The 22,522-nt window shown below is 46.1% G+C and overlaps 1 protein-coding gene across 21 annotated transcripts; it reads right to left on the bottom strand.

The window, feature by feature from the left end:
• Positions 1-27: 27 nt before the first annotated feature.
• Positions 28-21,416, bottom strand: Ces4a (carboxylesterase 4A). 21 transcript variants are annotated; one of them, XR_015643319.1, is made up of 16 exons: positions 18,312-18,408; positions 18,148-18,211; positions 14,917-15,118; positions 10,695-10,836; positions 10,482-10,615; positions 10,056-10,209; positions 8,215-8,319; positions 8,029-8,133; positions 7,854-7,892; positions 7,184-7,324; positions 6,701-6,781; positions 6,183-6,339; positions 5,472-5,600; positions 5,194-5,266; positions 4,035-4,296; positions 41-817 (listed from the first exon to the last, which is right to left on the bottom strand). XR_015643319.1 is itself a non-coding variant. In XM_087594135.1 (15 exons), exons 4-15 carry the CDS (start codon positions 10,800-10,802, stop codon positions 694-696), a joined length of 1,350 nt encoding a protein of 449 aa, XP_087450261.1. In that variant the 5' UTR covers positions 10,803-10,836; positions 14,917-15,118; positions 18,148-18,211; positions 18,447-18,497; the 3' UTR covers positions 28-693. The 21 variants fall into 21 exon arrangements, 14 of the variants coding, with proteins under 14 accessions (XP_087450261.1, XP_087450255.1, XP_087450263.1 ...); XR_015643314.1 differs by lacking the exon at positions 41-817 and adding an exon at positions 3,551-3,824 and having other exon boundaries at positions 18,396-18,493; XR_015643315.1 differs by lacking the exons at positions 41-817; positions 18,312-18,408 and adding exons at positions 3,551-3,824; positions 18,447-18,493.
• Between the last annotated feature and the right edge of the window lie 1,106 nt (positions 21,417-22,522).

The following is a 22,522-nucleotide window of genomic DNA, read 5'->3' as shown; positions in this document are numbered from 1 at the left end:
GCATGTATAAATGAATTGTGTTGTTTAGGGCAAGGACCTAGGGAAGGAAGTCCATACATTTATTTATAAGTGTTGAGGACCTTGATTGAGCTCCATACTGCCTACTTTACTGCAGCAAGAGCAAGGACAAGCATGCACTGTGGGTTTCCAAAGCCTGGTCCTGCCACAGTCACCATGAGGGAACTAGTTTACTCACTGCTAACCCAGACCCAGAGAAAATGATGAGGGCCCTGGAAAAGCTAGAATTCACCAGGCACTTCAGTGGCAGTCCTAAGATTGTGTTGTATTGTCCCAACATTCTCGCTGCTGTAGAATGAATTGATGACTGGCTCCAAGGCACAAACGGTGGGAGGCTCAGGAGTCCTCCCAGCGGCGCGTCTAAATCATTTTGTTCAGCCACCAGCCTGTCGCTGCAAGTTCCAGGCCCAGGCGCCCAGATGTCCGCTCGGGCTCTGGACAGGAGCCAGCAACGGGATCCATCACTGCAGTTGGCGAGAGGCCAGATGGCTCGTCCCCGGAGCAACCAGGCAGCTGGCGCTGTGGGTGTGCGGAGAAGGCTGAGACCCGCTCTGGGTAGTCGGAGACAGCCTGGTGCTCGAGGAGTCAGTTGTGTTGCAGGGCCAGCAGTCAGCAGGAACCTTGGAAGCTCCCTGTTCCCAACACTGATTGGTCCTTTCCCAGCCTGCTTGGCTGTTAATTGCTCCTTTTCAGTGTAGAGGTGTCAGAGAAAAGGAGGGCCCTGACTTCAGAAGCCAGAAGCCAGGCTCCAGTTCCAAGTTGGGCTTCGGTGGCTTTGTACCTGTAGAGTTCGCCATCCCTGCAGGGTTGGCAAGCAAAGATAAAGAGACAGGGTCAAGAGATCGTAGGCAGGGTCTGCAGTCTGGGAAGGGACTGGTGGAAGAAGGTACCTTCTTGGATGGATGAGGAGGGTATGGAGCCAGCAGTCCACCTGGCTCCCTTCCAGGTTGCCCCTTGGTATTCTAGGCTGGAACCCCAGGGGAGGTCGAAGGTCCTAGGGTTTCCCGGAGCCATTTATTATTCTATCAGCCACAGAATAAGAGTCTGAGCTCTTTTATGTTCAGCGGTACTTCCTCTAATTTGGAGAATTAAACACTCTTCCTTAGGTCTGGGTGAACAGACCTAAAGAGGGATGTTGAAGGAGAAAATCAAAATGGGCGTGGAGACTCATGTGTGTAATCTCGCGCCTTGGAGGTAGGAGGATTGTTAAGAGTTCAAGGCCAGACCCAGGTACTTCGTCTACTACAATATGAGACCCTCCCTGAAGAACAGGACAGATAATAGGTGCTGGAGAGATGGCTCAATGATTAAGAGCACATTTTTCTCTTGCAGAGGACACAGATTCAATTCCTAGCACCCACATGGTGGCTCCAAACATCTGTAATTCCAGTTTCAGCCTTCCAATGCCCTCTTCTGAAGTCACACATGGTTGGTGCACATACATGCAGGCAAACCACTCATATACATAAAAAATTAAATACATAAACCTTTAATAATAGAATAAATAAAAAATTAAAGCTGGGAGAAGGCAGGAAGGTGTCATTTAAGGGCACTGAAATAAACATAGGACCTTTGCAATGGGATTTTGCAGTGGGGAAAGAGAAAAATTTGGCTCAAGTCCCAATATAACATAAGTAAGTGGGAATTTATACTTAACAGCAATTTGGTCAGCAGGTGGAAAAAAAATCACTAACAGGAAGTATTAAAGGTTCTGGCTGGGGCTGGGGATTTAGCTCAGTGGTAGAGCGCTTACCTAGGAAGCGCAAGGCCCTGGGTTCGGTCCCCAGCTCCGAAAAAAAGAACCAAAAAAAAAAAAAAAGGTTCTGGCTAAAAATTATAAATTTATTTTATGTGTATGAGTGTCTTGCACTGTTTGGTGTTTGCAGAGGCCAGAAGAGGATGTCAGTCAGATCCCCTAGAACTGGAGGCAAAGATGGGTGGACTAGGAAACAAACTTGGGTCCTCTGGCCGAGCAGCTAGTGCTTTTAAATGCTGAGTCATCTCTCCAGCCTGCTTATCTAACATGTTTGACCGAGGACAGGCCCAGGTGCTCAGACATCTCCCAGAGGATGTGTAGGATGGGGACCTCCATTCATTATGGAGGGTGATCAGCTATTGAGTTGGGGGTAGATCCTCTGGTTAAATTGGCTTGGCAGGGCTCTTGTTAAAATTGGACCTAGTTGAGTGTTTTTGTTTTTTGTTTTTTTGTTTGTTTTTGTTTTTTCTTTTCTTTTTTTTTCGGAGCTGGGACCGAACCCAGGGCCTTGCTCTTGCTAGAAAAGTGCTCTACCACTGAGCTAAATCCCCAACCTCAAAATCGGACCTAGTTGAAACAAACATAGAACCTTCAAAAGTCTGGCCTCCTTGAAAAAGTGCAGGGGAGTCTGAATTGACTCAATGAAAGTACTTTCTTAGAGGATGTGTCAGTCTCTTTTCTGTAACAGTGGGACTGTTGCATTAGTTACAGTAACCAAGAGGAATTCAATTCCTTTTTCCCTCTTTCTAACAACTCAAATATATAATGGATTGATATATACTATGTACACACATGGTTTTCAGCTTTGAAATGGAACAAAATTACTACATTCAACAATCAGGATGGACCTTATAGACATTGTGCTAGACATGAAAGGACAAGGATATGAGTCTCTTCTAACTATAAGGTGCCTAAAAGAGTCAAATCACAAAGACAGAAAGTAGAAGTTTGGGGAGCAGAGACATGAGCACTGACTGCTCTTCCAGAGGATTTGAGTTCAGTTCCCAACACCCCAGTCAAGTCACAACCACTTGTAACTTTAGCTCTAGGAGATCTGACATATCCTCTGGCTTCCATGGGCAGCCACACATATGTGGAACATACATAAATACAGCCACAAGGATTAAAAAAAATAAAAAAAATTAAACCAATCTTCTTCTTCTTCTTTTTTTTTTTTTAAAGAAAGTAGGTGACTGCAGAGGTAGCTCAGATAAAGGGGGCTTGTTTCTAGGACTTATGACTTTTGTTTGATTCCTGGAACCCACATGGTGGAAGGAGAGAATACTTGAAAGTTGTATTCTGACATTGACATGGGCACAGTAACACACACACACACACACACACACACACACGGGGGTGGGGATGGAAGGGTAAGACCTAATGGCTGTGAGCATGGGGTGGGTGTGGTGTTCTGATATCCGAGGGGAGAAGGATGATACACTTGAGATAGAGAAGAGACGAGTCATGCTTTTCTTTCTGTTTGTTGTTGTTTTTGAGAAGGGGTCCTATATCATCTGGGCTGGACTCAAACTCCCTATGGCTGAAGATAATCTTGAACCTGGGTTCTCCTTTCTCATGTTGCAAATGCTGAGATTACAGCATTCACTACTGCCTCTGGCACTGGCGGAATGCTTTGCAGTCCAAATTCCTTCGCTCCAGCCCCTCTAGCAAGCACAGCTCAGGTAGCAGCAAGCAGCAATGGCCCATCACTCTGAGGGCTCGAACTGAGATCATAGCCATTTCGCCCAACTATTTTACAGAGGGAGAAATCGAGGATCAAATCAACACATTGTTTTATTGAGCACAATCCCTAGGAACAGGCTTTGGGAGCACCAAGGGGGAGATGAGTGTGAGAAGGGAATACAGATTCTGAGCCATCGAAGCTTTTCTCCTTATCATAAATGGATTGTCTGGGGCCTCAAGGCCAGTGTAAGCAAGCAGGTTGAACAGAGCAGATGATCAATGACTGCAGGGTACAATGACAGGAAGTGGCACCCGTGAGAACATTCCACAAGAGAGGGCTGCAGATACATCATGAAGGATAAGAGGTCTTATAAAACAGAAAAAAGAGATTGCCTTGAGATGGGGGTGGGGCTAAGGAGGGAGCAGGTAGAGCACAGTGCGATGAAAGGCCCTGCCTGACCTGGTTTAAACAGTGAGATATAAAGTGTCATGGGACATCAGGCTAGACTGGTGGTGCTAAGCCCCAAAGATGGACAAGGGCTCCAGCTATGGCCTGAAGGCAGTCAGGAGCACCTACCGGTCCTAGATTGAGTGGGGAGGACTCTTGTCCTCAGATGTATCTAGGGCCAGTCTCCTTGAGGCAGAATAGCTTCCACTTGCTTGGTCACTCTCAGTATGGCCGGTGCTTCTAAGGTTTTTGAGGCTGGCGCAGCCGTCTCCAGAAAGTCATTTGTTTCTCCCTGAGCTTCACACCCACTCTTGTATCGAAGTCCAACTGCAGGTACTTTTCTTCCTTGTCAAAGCGAGGCCAGTAGGGCAGCTCTCTGTCATTGGGGTCCCTGATCCCCCAAGTGGAAAGAGATTCTTGTCACTCATTCGGCTCGTCCCTCTTGTCTCCCTCTCTCACTTACCTTCTCTCGAGGAGCTGAGAGCCAAGAGGGCTTTGTGGCAACGATACTTAGATCTTTATGAAAGCATAGGAGAGCTGGGTATGATGGTGAACACTCGAGAGTGCCAGCACTCAAGAGTGAAGGCAGGACAAGGCAGGAGAATTGTGAGTATGAAGCCAGCACAGGCTACATAGCAAGGCCCAGGGAAGGAGGTGGGAGAAGTGAGCTTCCAGGCATTACAAGGCTAGGTAAGATCTGGGTGATCATAAGGAGGATGGTGTGCACAAAGAATGACACTGCAAGGAATATTTTGCAGTGTTTCTCCTGACAGGGTAAGGGGATAGAACTTTACTCTGGGGGCATGATCAAGAGTTTTGAGCAAGAGAATGACTCAGCTAGATGATATTTCAGAACGGCTCCTCTAGTGTCACAGGGCGATAGAGGAGAGAAGGTGGAGCTAGGAAAATACACATGGGGTACCCAAAGCTCAGATCAAGTCCACTTCCACTTGAGGCTATCTCTGCCACTCAAATAGGACCAGACACCTCCTTGAGGCTCCCCACGGGACAGCACCCATGGTGCTTGTTTGGAATCTTGCTTTCATAGGGTGGATAGGAGGATGTAGCACATGCCTAGGGCATCCTTGAAGCCCCAGCTTCCAGACTAGGGTTGGATACGAAGGAGAACCTTGGCGAGAAGCCATTGGATGCTTGAGTGAATGAAGAATGTGCATTATGAGACAGAAGGGAGACATTTTAGGGGCAGTTAGGATCCTATGACCTAAAAAAAGACTGTGTGGTTCCTGCAGGCCTAATATTGTCTCTATGTGTAAGGGGTTAGACTCACCCAGTGTGAGCAAAGTTGGCCCAGTATTTCATCATCTGGAGGCTGAATTCCTTTTCCTCACCTCTGGATGAGCCTAGGGGCAGGAGAGGATGTGGTATTTTGGAAAGAGTAGGTGTGTGTGTGTGTGTGTGTGTGTGTGTGTGTGTGCGCGCGCGCCAACCTCCCACTCTGCATCTGGGTCTGGGAGTACACGCCACACTAGGGACTGAATCATTCCCTGTGGTCAGCCAATGGAGGTATGGATCTTCATACATGGTGGGGAGATTAGGGGTCAGGACCTTTGGAGAAAGGGCTCCCGAAGAGATAGGAAAGCTCGTCTCCGTGGTCTGCTCCATCACTTCGAGGTTTGACAATGATGCCTGGAGCATGGTGCTTGAATTCATACAGATAGACAGGCGAGCCAGCATCTGTGAGTAGGTGGAACAGGTGAGGACTGCAGAGAGTCTCTGCCTGAGTTCCCTGTCTACCCTAAGCACCGCATCCATGGACAGGCAGGGATTCAGATTTAGAATCACAGAGCAAATTAGAACCCTGCCTGCACCAGTCGTCACCAAATGACAGTGGGCAAGCCACTCAAACTCTCTGAGATGCAGTTCCTCACCTACAGAGCTAGGGACACTAAAACCTAATCGGTAAGATTGTGGTAAGGGTCATGGAAGCTGTCATCTTCCCTCTTCTGAGCGTCCTATTCGGGACATGGTATTTAAGGGCCTCCAATGGCTGTCCTCTCCAGTCTCACCTTTGACCTCTCAGACTCATTTTCCCAAGCCCAGTCACCCTGGCTTTTAAGTTGCTCTTAACCTAGGTACTGCCACCCCAGCTTTCTCCCCTAAGGGACAGCTCTTCCTCTGGTTTTTACTGACTTTTCTGTGGAGTCCTGTACTAGCTCCAAGTGTGGAGAAAGTGGGGAAAGAGCTGGTGACCCTAGTTGGAGGACCTCAGCTGAAGAGTGCAGGGGAGCTGTGTGGTTGCTCTTAGGGACCCCATACCTCGGTGATATCGCGCAGCTTGGAGTGTGGCATAGACAAAGGTGGCATCTCCGACTAGGTCTATCAGGTGGTTTCGGAACATCTTCCAGTCGTGGTGACTGATAGCATCACTCAAGTACTCTCTTGCCACCAGTGGGATTTGCTCCTCAGTGATATTCTGAGCCAGGATGCAAGACTCACCCTGAGGCCTGCTGCACCAGCTGGGCCAGGGAGGGCACCATTGGCTTGCACCCAACCCCAGCTCCCCAGGACTTTTGGGAATGGAATTTGTAGGAAGGTCTCTATCATGATTTATTCTTATCCCCACTTTTGCTAAAGGATGCCTCAGAGACCTTTCCTGTCAGCAACCATCTCATGGGTGTCAACCTCCTTTAGGATTCTCTAAGAATGATCCCATCTGTCTCAGGACGCCCTGCACAGAGCAGGTCCTACATTTTAAAGGAAGTGAGTGTATGTGTTGGGGGTGGGAGAGTATAGTTCTGTTCACACTGAACAACCCTACCCATGGGACCCCTCACCAGCAAAATGCTGCAACTCCAGAGTAGTTTGGTGATGTAGTTTTTGTTCATTATGCGCTGATTTAGCTGGAGCTTCATGAGCTGCTCAGAAGAGAAGGACCCAGGGGTCCTGGATCAGGTCTGAGGTCTTGCCTTTTTACATGCAGAATTCTCAGACAAGACACTTCCCAAGAAAGGCCCACAACCTGTTCTGCTCACTGCCTGTCATTGCTACCTGGTTCTGAACTGAACCAGACTTGGGAGGGCCCATTCTGAGCTAGAGCATTTGCCCTGACCCAAAGAGTAAAGGAGGCCACAAGGATGTATAGTTGTTTGGAGGTTCAGGGGTTCATTACCCCTCTCCTATCTCCCCTCCATCATTCTTGGACAGTTCTCCCCAACAGGGAATACAGGTGACTTTTGCATCCTCAGTGGGGCCAACACGATCTAACTCAGTACCCAAACATTGCCCAGGGGCATCCTCAGCAAACCCTATCCACTCACAAAAGGCAAGGACCACTCGAACTCCGCGCTGTTGACACCTAGAAGGTAGGGTACAGGTTTAACCTGCCCACGGGTCAGGAGCACCACAGGGTCTTCTGGGAACACCAAACCATCCACCACTGGGCTCAGGAACCACACGATCTGCAAGGCCAGAGGCGTTTTTCCAGCTACTCATCCCACATATCCTCTGAGGGTCTTTGTGACTTGGGTGCTCAGCTCAGCAGGTCTGTGTCAGGAGCTGTTTTAGCTTAAGCCTTTTTGGCAAAAGTCGAGATTGCTCATAATGATACGTAGGAAGGTGAGCATGGAGAGGGACAAGGACAGACGGGACCTGGCTACTTAGACTTCAGGTGCTTGCTCCAGCCATCCCCATAGTTAATTCTTTATCTCTTGAAAATCTTTATGATGTATCATTTCAATGAGGCACGTAAAATCCATTGCATTTAAAATTACACTCCCTTCACCATACCTGGTCCCTTCCCTTGTTGCTGTTACCTCCTAGGAAGCTGAATTATTAATTTATTTAAAGGTCTTATTGTCTCTCTCTGGTGGGGCATCAGTTTCGCCAGGGAAGAAAATTCGGCCTGAATAGTTCCTCAAGTATTCCGAGGACCTGGTACTCAGTAGGTATTTAAATAAACACTCAAATTGAAGACCAGTGCTTACTCACGTCTTTTGGATCTTTATGGGAGTTAGCACGGAAGAATGTCTGTAAAGGAGGGAAAAAGATAGGAATCAAGGGAAACTCCCCCAGTGTGCACCAGAGACGGGTTCCCCGGGGAAGCATGGATGGGTAGCTATAGCATGCAGGCTGACAGGGAAGGCAACTGGAATGTTATACCTACCATCTTCTTGGAAACAAGCATCACCTTCTCTGCCGGTAGAGCCTTCAGGCATTTTACCATAATCTTCGTACTGTTGTGGTCACAGCCAGCCAGGTGAGCAATTTTCTGTAGAAGAGAAGTAGTGGTACAGGGATGCCTTCGCCCTTCTCCCCTCTTTCTAAGCTCTGGGAGAGGAGTGATGCTCACCTTGGCTGACTTCAGTGGATCGTGAGTGATGAAGGTTTTCAGTACCGCAGTACCACTCTGGGAAATGGCTTGATGGAATAAGCCCTGGGCTAGAGGTGACATCAGCTGTAGGGATTAGAAGCAGAGTAGCCATGAGATCCATATATAGCGTCACTTGAGTTGTTTGGGGGTGCCTGCCTGACCAGTTCTGAGCAGCCTGAGAGATCTTGGAGGGAGCCGTAGGTCATGGGCTAGAGACTAGACTTAAAGCCAGCGCTTTTCAGTTTCTGGCCTATGCAGAGGTCTCTAGAGGTCTCAAGTTGATTGGGGGATATGAGAAGTATGAATAAGAGGGTCTTTCTCTGTTACAGGTTACAAATGCAGGTAGGTAGGTAGGACCCCATCACCACAGCTCCAATTACCTGTGCTGACAGCTCTCTTGAAGAAGTTAGATCTTTGGATATCTCAGAATTTATGTGTCTCAAACCTGCTCTAGTCAGTATCAAACTGGGTAGAACCCTTCTTTTGACATTATCCACCCAGCTGGGGAGGCTGTCCCTCCCCTGCTGTCTGCCACATGCAGCTATTCTAGTCTTGAACATTTGGCCCTGTGAATCACTCAGCGACCATCCTCTGTTCTCCATTCTTCCTGCCCTCATTGTCTCTTCCAGGATAAACCCTGATCCCTCACCTCCCAGCTGGTCTCCAAGTCCAACCAAGTTTCTATTTCTTCCTAATTTAGCTCTGTGCAGTAGACTGGGAGGCCTCTCTAATCTACATCCAATCTAATCATTTCCTTCCTTAGAAGCTGTCCTTGTTCTCAGGAGAATGACTGCAAGCCACACATTTGAGGCCAACCTTGTTTGTCTTCATAGCAAATTCTGGGCCAGCTTGGTCTAAATACCAAGTCTGAGGATGGCAAGGGCAGCAGAGTGAGACAGTGTTAGCAGACAACAAAAAATATCCAAGCCAAATCAAACCACACAGCAAAACCTGTCCTGGCTCGAGAGTTCACTTAAAATAGTTCTGTGCATCACTGTTTTTGTTTGTAAGATTATTCATTTATTTGGTTAATTAATTTGTTAGTTTTGGACAGGGAGGGCCTTGCTATGTAGCTCAGTCAGGTATTTCTGGTCTGCCTTTGGAATGTTACAGATCAGCCTGTTTCTTTGGCTTTTTTTGGACATAGAGTCTCATGTTGTCCATACTGGTTTCAAATTTACTATGTAGCTGAGGCTACCCTCGAATCTCTCATCTCCCCCAAGTTTTTTTTTTTTAATTTTTTGATAAATCCTTTTTTTTTTTTAAAAGAAAATGTGTATTGGCATTCTGCTTGTGTAAGGGTGTCAAATCCCTTGGAACTGGAGTTACAGACAGTTGTGAGCTGCTATGTGGGTACTAGGAATTGGACCAGGTGGGTCCTCTGGAAGAGCAATCAGTGCTCTTAACCTCTGAGCCATCTCTCCAGCCTCCCTACCTCTAAGTTTTAAGACTACAGTACGTAACTTTTTTTTTGAATTGGGGGAATTAAATAAAGCAATACACATAAGATATATAGAAGAATACCTGTCACATAGAAAGCACTCAGGTTGGAGCCTAATTTTAACTGTGGCTTTTGAGACCATGCTTGATATGATAACTCAGGTCATCAGCCTTGTCAGCAAGCACTTTTACTTACTGAGTCATCTCAACGACCTCTATGGGTGCTATTCTTGAAGAGAAAGCATCTTGACTATGAGCAGCTGTCCCCTTGGTGGACCCACATATCTATGGACATATAGGTCTGCACACATGTGTCTGTCTGTGCAGTGTAGGAACATGCTGGCCTATTTCTCTGCTGATCCAATGGAAATTGCGCTCACCAGTCCTGAGACGCTCATAGCTCCTGCCGACTGGCCAAATAGTGTTACACTGTCCGGGTCTCCACCAAAAGCTTCGATGTTCTCCTGCACCCACCGCAGAGCAGCTATCTGATCCAGTAGCCCCCAGTTCCCGCGGGCATGGCTGTTGCCCGTGCTAGGCACACGAGATTCATGGTCAGACTTCCAAACGTCGATGGTCAGGATTCAGAGAGCTGCCAATTCGTCCAACCTAAGGGTTCCTTAGACTCACACGGTTGAGATAGTATCCAGCGCCCGTTGGTTCCTTCCACAGTGTCAGGCCCGACTCATGCCACCCTCTATACTCAGTCCCGCCCACGGGTCACGCCCCTTCCGTCAGTGCCCCCCTTCTGCATCTGAGACCGCTAGGTAGAAAGGTGAAGGTTCCGTCCCTGGTACAAGGCCTACCTGAAGAAGCCCAGGATGCCCAGCCTATACTGAAGAAACACCAGCACCACTTTCCCACGGGCCGCCAACTCTGAGCCTTCATAGGTGGAAGCCGAACCGACGAGGAAGGCACCTCCAGGGAACCAAACCATCACCTAGGCAAGAGAGGTCGTCTAAGCCTGCGTTAGGCTGTAGAGTGATGGAGTACAGCAGGTAATAGAAAACAGTACTCACCGGCAGCAGAGGGTCCCCAGGTGCGAGTACTGGGGCATATACATTCAGGTAAAGGCAGTCCTCGCTGAAATGCAGCCACTCGTACTGTTTCCGCGTGTTTAAGTACATGGATGTTATCTGCCCCCAGGATTCCTGAAGGCACCTGTGGGCGCACAATGAATTTAGATTGGTGGTGAAGAGGATGATTTCGTCCCTGGGGGTCAGCAGTGAACCTAAGACAAAAGGCTGGCAGGCTCTGTGCATGTGTGCATGCCTCCTGAAGGTTTGTTGTTTTTTTTTTCTTTCTTTTTCCGCCCCTCCCCCCACATAGGGCCACTGTTTTGCCAAGACTGTCCAATCTGTGTCTGGACACACACAGCCTCAAGCTCTTCTCAGTCCTTCAAGTTGTTCTTTTTACTCTTGAGGACACTGATTAAAACGTGATTAAAAACAAAGCAAAACACAATTCAGAGGAGACCACGGTGCCGCCCTTCTTAAAACCCTCCCTGTGGGGCACAGTGGCCAACAACTGTATTTAAGGGTATTCTGGGCTGTGTAGTAGGTTCCAGGACAGTCTGAACTACAGCGAAGAGCTGCTTCCCCCAAACCCCTTTCCCTGGCTCCCCACTGCCCTCAGAGAAAAAAAAAATCCAGACACCCTCAGTCCAATTTAGCTCCTCCTTTCCATCCGGTCATCTCATCTCACCAGCCACCTTTGTTCCTGATAGGCATGGCTGCTCGCCTGCGATTTCCAAACCCCTGTGTCTCTGTGCCTTCTGCCAAATGCTTCCTTCCTTGCCCAGCTCACTCCCACGTCTGTTTCAGACCAACTCAAATGCAACCCCCCTTATGGGCACTCCCTCTGTGTCCCACAGACATTTTTCCACTCGTGACTGCAGAGCTGGTTGAAATTATCTCAATTAATTGTTTTTCTCCTGGGTGGTTCATCCACTCGTGGAAAGCAGGATGGCAGTGTGTCTAACACCCAGTAAGGGCGATATGTGGACTTTAGGGGTATTTGAAGAGTGTGGGCTATATGGCCACCTCTCCAATCCCCATTGTTGGCCTAGCCCCTGGAATGGTTGTTCTCATATGTCTGGGGCTGGCCTTACTCGATTGAGTGCAGGAATACTGGTCTGCCTGTTATCCCTGTTAGTTCTCTTGTCCAGCCTACCCTCCCTCTTTCCTGTGTCCTTCTCACAACACTTCAATCTACCTCACCCCAACCTGTTGTCTCCCACCCCCCCTTCCCCCCTGTTTGCCAGCTCTCTTCCTATAAGGAACTTGTGTGTGCTGGTGCATATGTACATACATGTGGAGGTCAGAGAAAAGGTTCTGGTGTCATTCCTCACGGAGGCCATCTGTGTGTGTGTGTGTGTGTGTGTGTGTGTGTGTGTGTGTGTGTGTGTGTGTATGTTCTGAGGCTTGAACTCAGGATCTCACATTTACTAAGCTCATCTCTCCAGCCCCCAGGATCAATTTCCAATCTATTGTCCTCCTTCTACCTCACCTGGCCTCTTCAAAGGTCACCAGCAAGCAGCTTATCTATCTATCTATCTATCTATCTATCTATCTATCTATCTATCTATCTATCTATCTATCTATCTTGCTTCTTTCCTTCCTTCCTTCCTTCCTTCCTTCCTTCCTTCCTTCCTTCCTTCCTTCCTTCCTTCCTTCCTCTATTTCTAGACAGGGTCTTCTGTAACCCAGGATGGCCTTGAACTTACCATATAGCTGAGGTTGACCTTGAACTCTTAACCCTCCTGCCTCCACCCTCAAGTGCTGGTATAACAGGTGTGTGCCAATGTGGCTGGCTCTGTAGCTCTGTCTTTGATATTTGCTTGGCTTCCTTCTCCTTTGAAAATTTGTAGTGCCAGGATAAAATCCGGGTCCTTGGGCATGCTAGGAAGGACTCTGCTTCTAGCCAACATTTCTGTTCCTTTGCTTGACTTCTCTCTCTCTCCTTTTTCTAATTTCAAAATTACATTTATTTATTTGGTTGTGTACATGTACATGCCGAGGTACATGTATAGAAGTCAAAGGACACTTTTGGGAGTCAGTTTTCTTTTACCCTGTAGCTTCTAAGAGTGAAACTCAGGTCATCAAGCTTGGTGGGAAGAACCTTCATATGCTGCACTGTTTTGTTGGTCCTCTACTTTTTTTTGAAAAAAAAAAAAAAAACAACAAACCGTGTGTATGTGCACATATGTCTGTCTGTGTGTGTGTGTGTATGCTTGTATGCATGCTGGTGTATATATACAAGTGTGTGCATATGTTTGAATATGCATGTAGATGCCAGAGGTCAACCTTTGATGTCATCCTCAGAAGGACAATTTACCTCCTTTGAAACAGAGTATCTTACTGCCTTCATCAGTGAGGCTAGCCTGCCTGGTCAGTGAACCTCAGGGATGCTCCTGTCTCCACTTCCCCAGTACCAGGACTATTAAGTGCATACCACCACATACTTTTGTGGTTTCTGGGGATCAAACTCTGTAGCCTGTGCTTGCCTGAAAGCCAGTATGTAGAGTAGGCTGGCCCATTAAAGGAGTGAACGATCATTTCCTGGCTCTCCTTTCCTGTCCTCTCTTCTTTGGAGTTCTATCTTAAGTAGCCCAGGGTGCCCTCCAGCTTCCTGTGTAGACGGGACTGGCCTCGATCTCCGATCTAGCTGTCTCAGCCTCCAAATTACTGAGACTATCAATGTGTGCCATCATGCTTGGTAGCCAAATGAAGTTTTTATTTGCCCAAACCTACTTGCCCTTGACTTGGGAAATGACAATCTTATTCTCTTGAGCACAATGTTGTCGTCATATTAAATTATCTTTTCCATCATGAGGCTCACACCCAGTTCTCCAAAAAAATACCAGAATTCAATCACTTCCAGCTTCCCTGTAGAAGTCATCATTTCTGCATAGTCTCTTTCCTTCTATTGTTGCCTTATAGAATGGTCTAAGTAACCCACAGATTCTTACTCTTGACTCTCTAAGATTCAAACTTCCCTTGTTCTGACAGTTTGTTCTGAGTTTCAATGACTGACACCCAAATGTGTATACAATGAGCACCCTTGTTTCCAAACCTTAAATTTTAAACAATGGTTACCCCATGTTCTGATAACAGGGATTCCAAACAGTAACTAGAGAATGATCAGAATGCCTGCGACTTGAGTATATGTATATAGCACATATTATATGCATAATATAATATATAATTTATTATATGTGCAATACATAATATAATACATAATATACGACACATAACGTATACCATATTGTATATGGTATATGTTGTATGGTATATGACATATGGTATATAGTGTGTATGTATACACACACATACATTTTCAAGCCCCAGTATATATTGCTTGAATTTGAGCCTGTACCTCACCTATGGTTAGCATAGAGCAAAACCACCTTTGATACCTAGTTGATCATGTCCCAACAGTGGAACTCTTCTTAAAAATAGGCATCAAAGTGGGAGTTATAGGACGTTCTCTTCCTCTTCCTCCTCTTCCTCTTCTTCCTCCTCCTCCTCCTCTTCCTCCTCTTTCTCCTCCTCCTTCTTCTTTTTCGGAGTTGAGGACCGAACCCAGGGTCTTGCGCTTGCTAGGCAAGTGCTCTGCCACTGAGCTAAATCCCCAACCCCTCTTCTTTTTAAAATATCAGCTGACACTCAGATTCTAAACCCTGTGTTTTAATCCGCTGATGCTGAACACTGTTAATGATTGCCACACAATGTTCTGGACAGCAGATTATTCAGTAGTCTGAATAAACAGTAAATATATTTGTTTTGGCTGAACTGCCAAGCCTGGGGCTTCAAAGGGCAGTCCTTGTTCAAGTCTTGCTATATGAAGGCTGCAAGCAGCAAGAATGTCAAAGCTGAAACAATCCTTGTAGTTCTCATCTTGGAGCGCCCTCTTCAGGTAGTAACTGGTAGTGCCGCGTGGGTTTATTAACGAAGCTGGAGCCCATCCATCATCCACAGGTCTGGGATATGTGGATGAGAACTGGTGGTGGTGTCCATTTGGGAAATTCAGCTTCCCAGAAGGTCCTGGGGCACAGCCAGTCACCACATCCCCCTTGTATAGATTTCTCTCACTCTCATGCTAACCTAAACATTACAATCAGTACCTTAAATTTGGTCTAATCTCATTACAGAGATTTTGAAGATTGAGATACTCTAGGCTCTGGTCCGCTCTGCTCCTCAGGTCTGCATATCTACCAGCACACAATCCCCTGGCACTTACGAAGGTGGGTAGGTGGTGGCGTCTCTGATTCCGTTCCAGGGTAGCGGGGGCTCTGGAGGAGCAAACCTGCGTGTGCCCACAGGAGGTTGAGAGAAGGGGACTCCCAGGAAGACTCGGATGGGTGTGTCTCCCACATGCACTTGCTTTCCTTGTAGGATCCCGTGTTTGGTGATCAGGAGAGGTTCCTTGGTGTGCAAAGCACCTGGGAAGAGAAGAGGGACTGTCACTCTGTCTCATGATTCTCAGCCATGGATTCCATTGTCCCCTCTTCCTTTTCTTTCTTCTCTTCTCCAATCTCTTTCCAGAGTCTCACTGTATAACTCAGGCTGGCTTTGAACTCATCATCCTTCTAACCCAGTCTCCGAAATGCTGGAATTACAAAAATGTGCCACCAGACCCAGGGAGCTGCTGTTGCTTGCTTTATATTGGTACATACACACACACACACACACACACACACACACACACACACACACACATACACACACACATACAATACACCCATCTCCACACACATAGACAATGCACATACACAAAATATACATACATATACTCACATACATATACACATAATATACATATCACAAACCAACGATTATTTAAGTACTTCAAAATCCTACGTTTATGAGCATTTCACATGCGTGTACATCAGTGCAGAATAAGGGGTTGGGTTCTCTAGAACTGGAGTTATAGACATCTGTGAGCTGCCGTGTTGGTGCTGGGAATTGAATCTGGCTCTTTTGGAAGAGCAGCCAGTGCTCTTAACTGCTGAGCTATCTCTCCAGCCCTGAGTCAACTACTTTTTTTTTTTCTTTTTTTCGGAGCTGGAGACCAAACCCAGGGCCTTGCCCTTGCTAGGCAAGCGCTCTACCACTGAGCTAAATCCTCAACCCCAGTCAACTACTTTTTAATGCGTGTATGTTCATGTATGTAAGTGCATGTAGGTGCACAAGGGTGCTTGTGCATATAGAGATTTGAGGTGGACATCAGATGTCTTAGTTGATTGCTTTCTACCTTATGTACGGAGACAGGATCTGTCGTCCAGCCCAGGGTCTGGTTAGACATCTTGATCCAGAGATTCCCTCTTTCTGCCTCCCATGGTTTGGGGTTGCAGGCAGGCAGGTGAAACCATGCAGCCTTTTTACATTGTTTCTGGAGGTCTGAATTCTGGTCCTTATGTAGCAAGTGTTTTACCCACTAAGCCATCTCCTCAGCCTAGCTGCTGCTTCTTCTTCTTACAACAACAAAACACAAAACAACAACAACAACAACAACAACAACAACAAAATAACCTGGAGGTTTAAAAATAACAATCGTGTATCTGTTTTTTTTTTTTTTTGTGTGCTTTCTATCAGGACTTTCTTCATTATTTAAGATTTCAAAGTCATGCTGGTAGGTACATGAAAGTTTGTGTCTGCTATACTACCCATCTCTCTTTGAGTTATTTAATATCAATAAAAGGAGCATTCATCTATGTTTATTTGTGTATTTGAGGTTTTTTTGAGACAAGTTCTCTCAGTTATGTAGTTTTGGCTGTCCTTTCACTCTCTTATCTAGACCAGGCTGGCCTCAAATTCACAGAGATCCACCTGCCTCTGCCTCCCAGGTGCTGGGATTAAAGGTGTGCACACAATGCCAGGTTGAAAGGGACATTTATTTTGACTTTTGTGTGTTATTTATTTATTTTAAAAAAGATTTATTTATTTAATGGATATGAGTACATTGTCACTTTCTTCAGACACACCAGAAGAGGGCATCAGATCTCATTACAGATGGTTGTGAGCCACCATGTGGTTGCTGGGAATTGAACTCAGGACCTCTGGAAGAGCAGTTGGTGCTCCTAACCGCTAAAGCATCTCTCCAGCCCTTGACTTCTGTTTGATATGAATACGACTACACATTTTTCCTGGTTGCTAATTAGTTTTCTGATGAATCTCTTTTTCATATACTCCCCCTCCCATGTGGTGTGTATGTATATCTTTATGTTCCTGTAAGTGTGCCCGGGATGTTTGTACATATGCATGTGGAGGCTAGTGGTTGATTTCTGGTGTCTTCTTCCATTGTTCTTTTTTTTTTTTCTTTTTTTTTCCGGAGCTGGGGACCGAACCCAGGGCCTTGTGCTTGCTAGGCAAGCACTCTACCACTGAGCTAAATCCCCAACCCCTCTTCCATTGTTCTTTACCTTGTGTTTTTTTGAACCAGAGTCTCTCATTGAACCCAGAGTTTGCTAAGTGGCTACACTGACTGTCCAGTACCTGTTTCTGTCTTCTTCTTCAGCATTGGGGTTACAGTCATGCACCGCTGTGCTTGGATTTTGATCTGAGTTTGGACATCTAAACTCAGGTCTCACACTTCTTTACAAAGTACTTACCTGGCTGAGTCACCTCCTCAGCCCCTGCCTGGTTCATTTCTGGGATGGAATTGTCCATACACATTTTTACTTATATATACCATGCACCTTTGCATGTGTACACATGCAACATGAGAAACACATGAGAAATACATGAGAAACACACAAATGCATGTTCACCAGGAATATACATATACCTACAAGTGTAACTATAAATGGTTTATAATGTATTCATCCATAGTGTGTATGCACTTGTTTTAAACGCATGCACGCATGCACGCTGCAAGCATACTCAAATCATAGACAGCTTTTGGAATAGGTACGAGATAGACTAATTGAATCCACCCTTTGTCTGTGAGCACTCTCTTTCTAGGCTCTTATCTTGCCCCACTTGTACTGCCAAGGGTTGGTGAGGCCTCACCTCTTTGTTCCTTTCTAAGTGCCCTTGTCTGTTTCTCCCTCTCCTCCCTTATCAGAACAGAATTGCTCTTTGTTCCTGTTCCCTGGAGCTCATTCACTAAAGTGACAGGAAGCAAATATGACCCAAGTTATTACATATCCTAGCCATGGATCAGAATCACTTAAGGACTGATGCAAACTATAGATCCCCAAGCCAGGCAAGGTAGCACATACCTGAAATCATAGCTCTTGGGAGGCCGAGGCAGGAAGATCATGAGTTCGAGATCATCCTTGGCTACAGGAGTTCAAGGCCATTTGGACTTCATGAGGTCATGTCTCATAAACATCCAATCTAAACCAAGTTCTTAGGCCCCCTGCCTCACAAGTGAGGGGACTAAATGTGTGTATCACATCCAGGGAACGTTTGCTTTTATTTTTGATTCTGAGACAAAGTCTTGCAAAGTATTGCAGCCCAAACTGACCTCCAACTCATAATCCTTGCTGGACTTGCTGTACATCTGGCAAGCTCTAAGCTCAGTGAGAGACCTTAAAGGAAAAAGGCAGAAAAGGATAGAACAGGATATCCAACATTGTCTTCTGGCTTCTGCTCGCAGGAGCATATCTATATACATGTGTTCACACACACCACACACACATGCATGCACATGTGGAACAACCCTTGTGATCCTCCTGCCTCAGCCACATAAGCACTGGGCTTATAGATGTGTACCATCTCCCGGTGCCCCAAATTCTTCTACACATCAAAGGCTCAAAGGCTCACATCACATATAGAATGTCTCGTGACTGGTGTACACCATGGTGTTTGTTGACTCTCCGGTCTCCAGGGAGCCAGTCACAATCATGTGAAAGAGTTCTAAACTGCTGCTGAGGGGGTGGTGTGGTGAGTCAAGTGTCAGCTGTGTTACCCAGAAGGGAGAACAGAAGCACTTAGGAAAAGAATATTCTGAACCAGTTGTGGTAGCACTTGGGATGCAGCGGCAGGAGGACCACTAGTTCAAGGCCTGGAGTTCAGGGCTGGAGAGATGGTTCAGTGGATAGAAATATTTTCTGTGCGAGAGTGAGGACCTGGGTTTTATTCCTTAGAGCCCACATAGAAGCTGAATACATGGCATAAGTGTTTAATCACTCTGCTCTTACTGGGAGCCTGGAAGTGGAAACAGGAGAATCATTGGAATCTCTTGGGCCAGTTAGACTGGCATACCTAGCTGGGGATTGGAAACAACAAGGAGGCCTTGTGTCAAACAAGGGGGAAAGTGAGATTGCTTTCTGAGCTGCATTTACATACACAAGTATGCTTCCCCTCTCTCATTCTGTCTCTTACTCATGCACTTTGTCTGTCTGCCTCTGTCTGTCTGTCTTTGTCTCTCCCCTATACCCTCCCCCCACACAAACTTTATACTAGGCTATACAGTAAGACCTTGTCTGGGGGAAAAATAAAGATAAAAAACCCACAATACAAAATAAAAATCAATATTCCTGGGGCTGGAGAGATGTCTGAGTGATTAAGAGCACTGTTCTTGCAAAGAGACCTGAGTTCTGGTCCCAGAATCTGTTCTTTGAAATCAGTATTCTCTGAAATGTGAAAACAGTACATTAGCCATCGTATAAGATATGCACACAGCAAGATGCTCATACATTACCTGTACAATGCTATATGATGCTAGTTATACATATCCTTGTCTGATCAGGATCTAGAACATCCCCAGCAACTAATTAAAGCAAAAATTGATCTGAACTCCAGTGGATACTGGAGCCTCATTCGTATCTGTGAGCTAAGCAAAGTAAATAAAAACCCAAGCTATAAACTACTCTCCATAAGAATTTAAGTGGAAAAAATAAGTAGCGTATAAAACTGTAGGGCAGGGAGCTGGAGAGATGGCTCAGAGGTTAAGAGCACTGACTGCTCATCCAGAGATTGTCTGGAAGCCCCATTCCAGGTTATATGACAGCCTTACTCAGATACACATGCAGGCAAACACTTAAAAGTAAAATAAAAAAAACAAATTAACAACAACAGCAAAACAGTAGGTCCAGTAGGATGGTTCAGAGGACAATGGTGCATGTTGTAAGCCTAATGATTTGGGTTTGATCTCTGGGATCCACTTGGTTAGAGGGCAAAAATGGACTCTTGAGACTTGTTCTCCGACCTCCACACATACACACACATGTACTAGCACACACATACACAAGCACACATGCACTCATGCACACACACATACACATACACACTCAAGAAGTATAATTAAAAGATCTTAAAAATAAAATTGTGTAATGCTAATGTCACAGCTATGTGTAAATATACAAGAAGGTAATACCACAAAATGCTAAAAGCAGTTTTATCAAAGCTTCTCCAAAACAAAACAAAACAAAACAAAACAAAACAAAACAAAACAAAACAAAACACAGGCTGGAGAGATGGCTCAGCAGTTAAGAGCACTGACTGCTCTTCCAAAGGTCCTGAGTCCAATTCTCAGCAACGACATGATGGGTCACAACCATTGTAATGAGATCTGATGCACTCTTCTGGTGTGTCTGAAGACAGCTACAGTGTACTCATATAAAAATAAATAAATCTTTTAAAAAAACAATGCAAGGGCTGGAGAGATGGCTCAGCAGTTAAGAGCACCCGACTACTCTTCCAGAGGTCCTGAGTTCAATTCCCAGCAACCACATGGTGGCTCACAACCATCTGTAAGGTGATCTGATGCCCTCTTCTGGTGTATCTGAAGACAGCTACAGTGTACTTATATATAATAAATGAATACAATCTTTAAAAAAAAAAAACAAAGCAAAAGAAAAAACTCATGTAATTTTTTTTTTAGGCACAATAAATTTACAATAGAGACCAGAACATGGTTACTTTGGAGGTGTTAACTGAGGAATGGCACATAGGATACTGGCAGTATTCTAGATTTTGGTCATATATATATGTATATATATACACATATATATGTATGTATATACATACACACATCTGTGTGTGTGTATTCAGATATGTACACCTTGCTGTATGTATATCTAATACCTCAATAAACAGTTGTTAACGTGTCATGTTGTTTTCGCAGTTCAGAGGGTAACACTCATTTTAGAAAGAAGGACACTGAGAAGAAAGTATAGATAATAATGAGGCCATATAGGGCACAGGGAGGCAGAAGTGGGATTCCTGCTTAGGAGAAAAAAGGCAGGAAGGAGTGGGGAAAGGCTAGAAAGGGGGACAGGGACATGTCATATTCTCAGGTCCCTCACTGATCCCAGGAGGAAGGAGACACAGTGCTCACTTTGCAGAGCAGTCCTGGGATTCAGAAAGGACAAACGACTTCCTCAGACTTCTCGCTGGTATCACACAAGTGCTATGAAACACTGCCCTCCACTTGCCTAGACCTTGTCTAAGGCCCGCTGTTCAGAAGCGGCTGAGCTTGGACTGGCACCCCCAGCAGAGGTGAAGATCTTACCTAAGGCTGTCTGGACTACCAGCCACAGGGTGAGGCTCAAGTCCAGAGTCCACTTCATGCTCCAGCCAGCTTCTGCCATGGGCTGCGGTGATGCCTACGCTTCTGGGGTCAGAAGGGAGCTCTGAGTACGTGTGCAAGCACCAGAAAGTTCTGCCTTTATCTTCTCGATTCCCATCATTCCCAGCTGGGGCTGGAGGAGTTATGACCAGCTTCTCCCCAGCTGTGGAGCCTTGTCCCTCCTCCTTGGGGTGACAGGTCACACTATATGATTTTGACTCTTCAACCAAACTGGCTTGCCTGCAATCCCTGCCCAGTTTGCTCATTTGGCAATGGCTTACAAGTTTGGCTAGTACAAGTTAGGCTTCACCCATTGATCAGGAGAAGACCGGAGCCCTCAGGTGCGCTCCCTGTGGGTTTAAGAGCCCTGGGCCTCCCTGACTGCCCTTGCTTTGTGCAGGCTCTTGTGTGTGTTCCTCTGCCTGGGGTTTCTCAGACAGGATTGTCATAGAGGGTCAGACAGTGTCAGGAACAGAAAGTCATTGTGGAGACTATTCCCATTCTCACATTCCAGCTGGAGTAAAGACCTAAAGGCAACCATGAGGAGGCTCAATCACTGAGACCAGGGTAGCTGAGTGAGGGAAGATTCCCTGGAATAAAGGTTGACCTTTGTGGAATCAACCAGAAAAGGGAGATCGGGCCTGATGCTTGAGGTAGCAAGTGTGGGGCTGGATGGGAAGAGATGGGTTCATTTTTATTAACAGGTCAGGTGGGAGTCCTAGAGCTTGGAATACCTTTGGGAAATGGGTATCTGGGGGTTTCTGCACTGGGAGGGTAGAAGGTAAGGGCACGTCTTTCTTACTGACCTCTGGTGTCCAGCTCTGTAGGTCCAGCAAGTCATTGTCATGTACCATTTTCTCAAGGTCCTTTCATTGAGTTCTCAGAAATGTCCTTTATTGAGATCCTTACCCACACTTCCCATTCCTGTGGCTTCTCCTCTCTCCTCCGGAATATGATGTTCACTGCCTAATCATCATCGAATGTGCTCCATACTCCACTAAGGCAGGCCTCAGACAGGGTCAAGGTCAACAAGGTCAACGTGGGAACCATCTGGTATGGTTGGATATAGCCAATTTCCCTGTAGTCTGTTCTCCATCCACAATATTAGGCTACAGTGTCCCATTCGCTGGTATCAGGCTCTGGGCTGGACAAGCCCCTCCATAGTGGGCACTGTTGTTCAGTCTTATATTCCTTTAAGAATGATTCCCATGGGAAGCTGGGAGAGATGATTCAGTAGGTAAAGTACTTGCCACACAAGCATGGGTATCTGAGTTTACATTCCCAGAATCCATGTAAAGCTGGGTGTGGTAGCATGCATCTATGCTCC

The sequence above is a fragment of the Rattus norvegicus genome, chromosome 19 (assembly GCF_021556685.1).
Source record: "Rattus norvegicus strain SHRSP/BbbUtx chromosome 19, alternate assembly SHRSP_T2T, whole genome shotgun sequence".
In the NCBI taxonomy this organism is placed as follows: Eukaryota; Metazoa; Chordata; class Mammalia; order Rodentia; family Muridae; genus Rattus; species Rattus norvegicus.
This window is presented reverse-complemented; position numbering and strand designations above follow the sequence as displayed.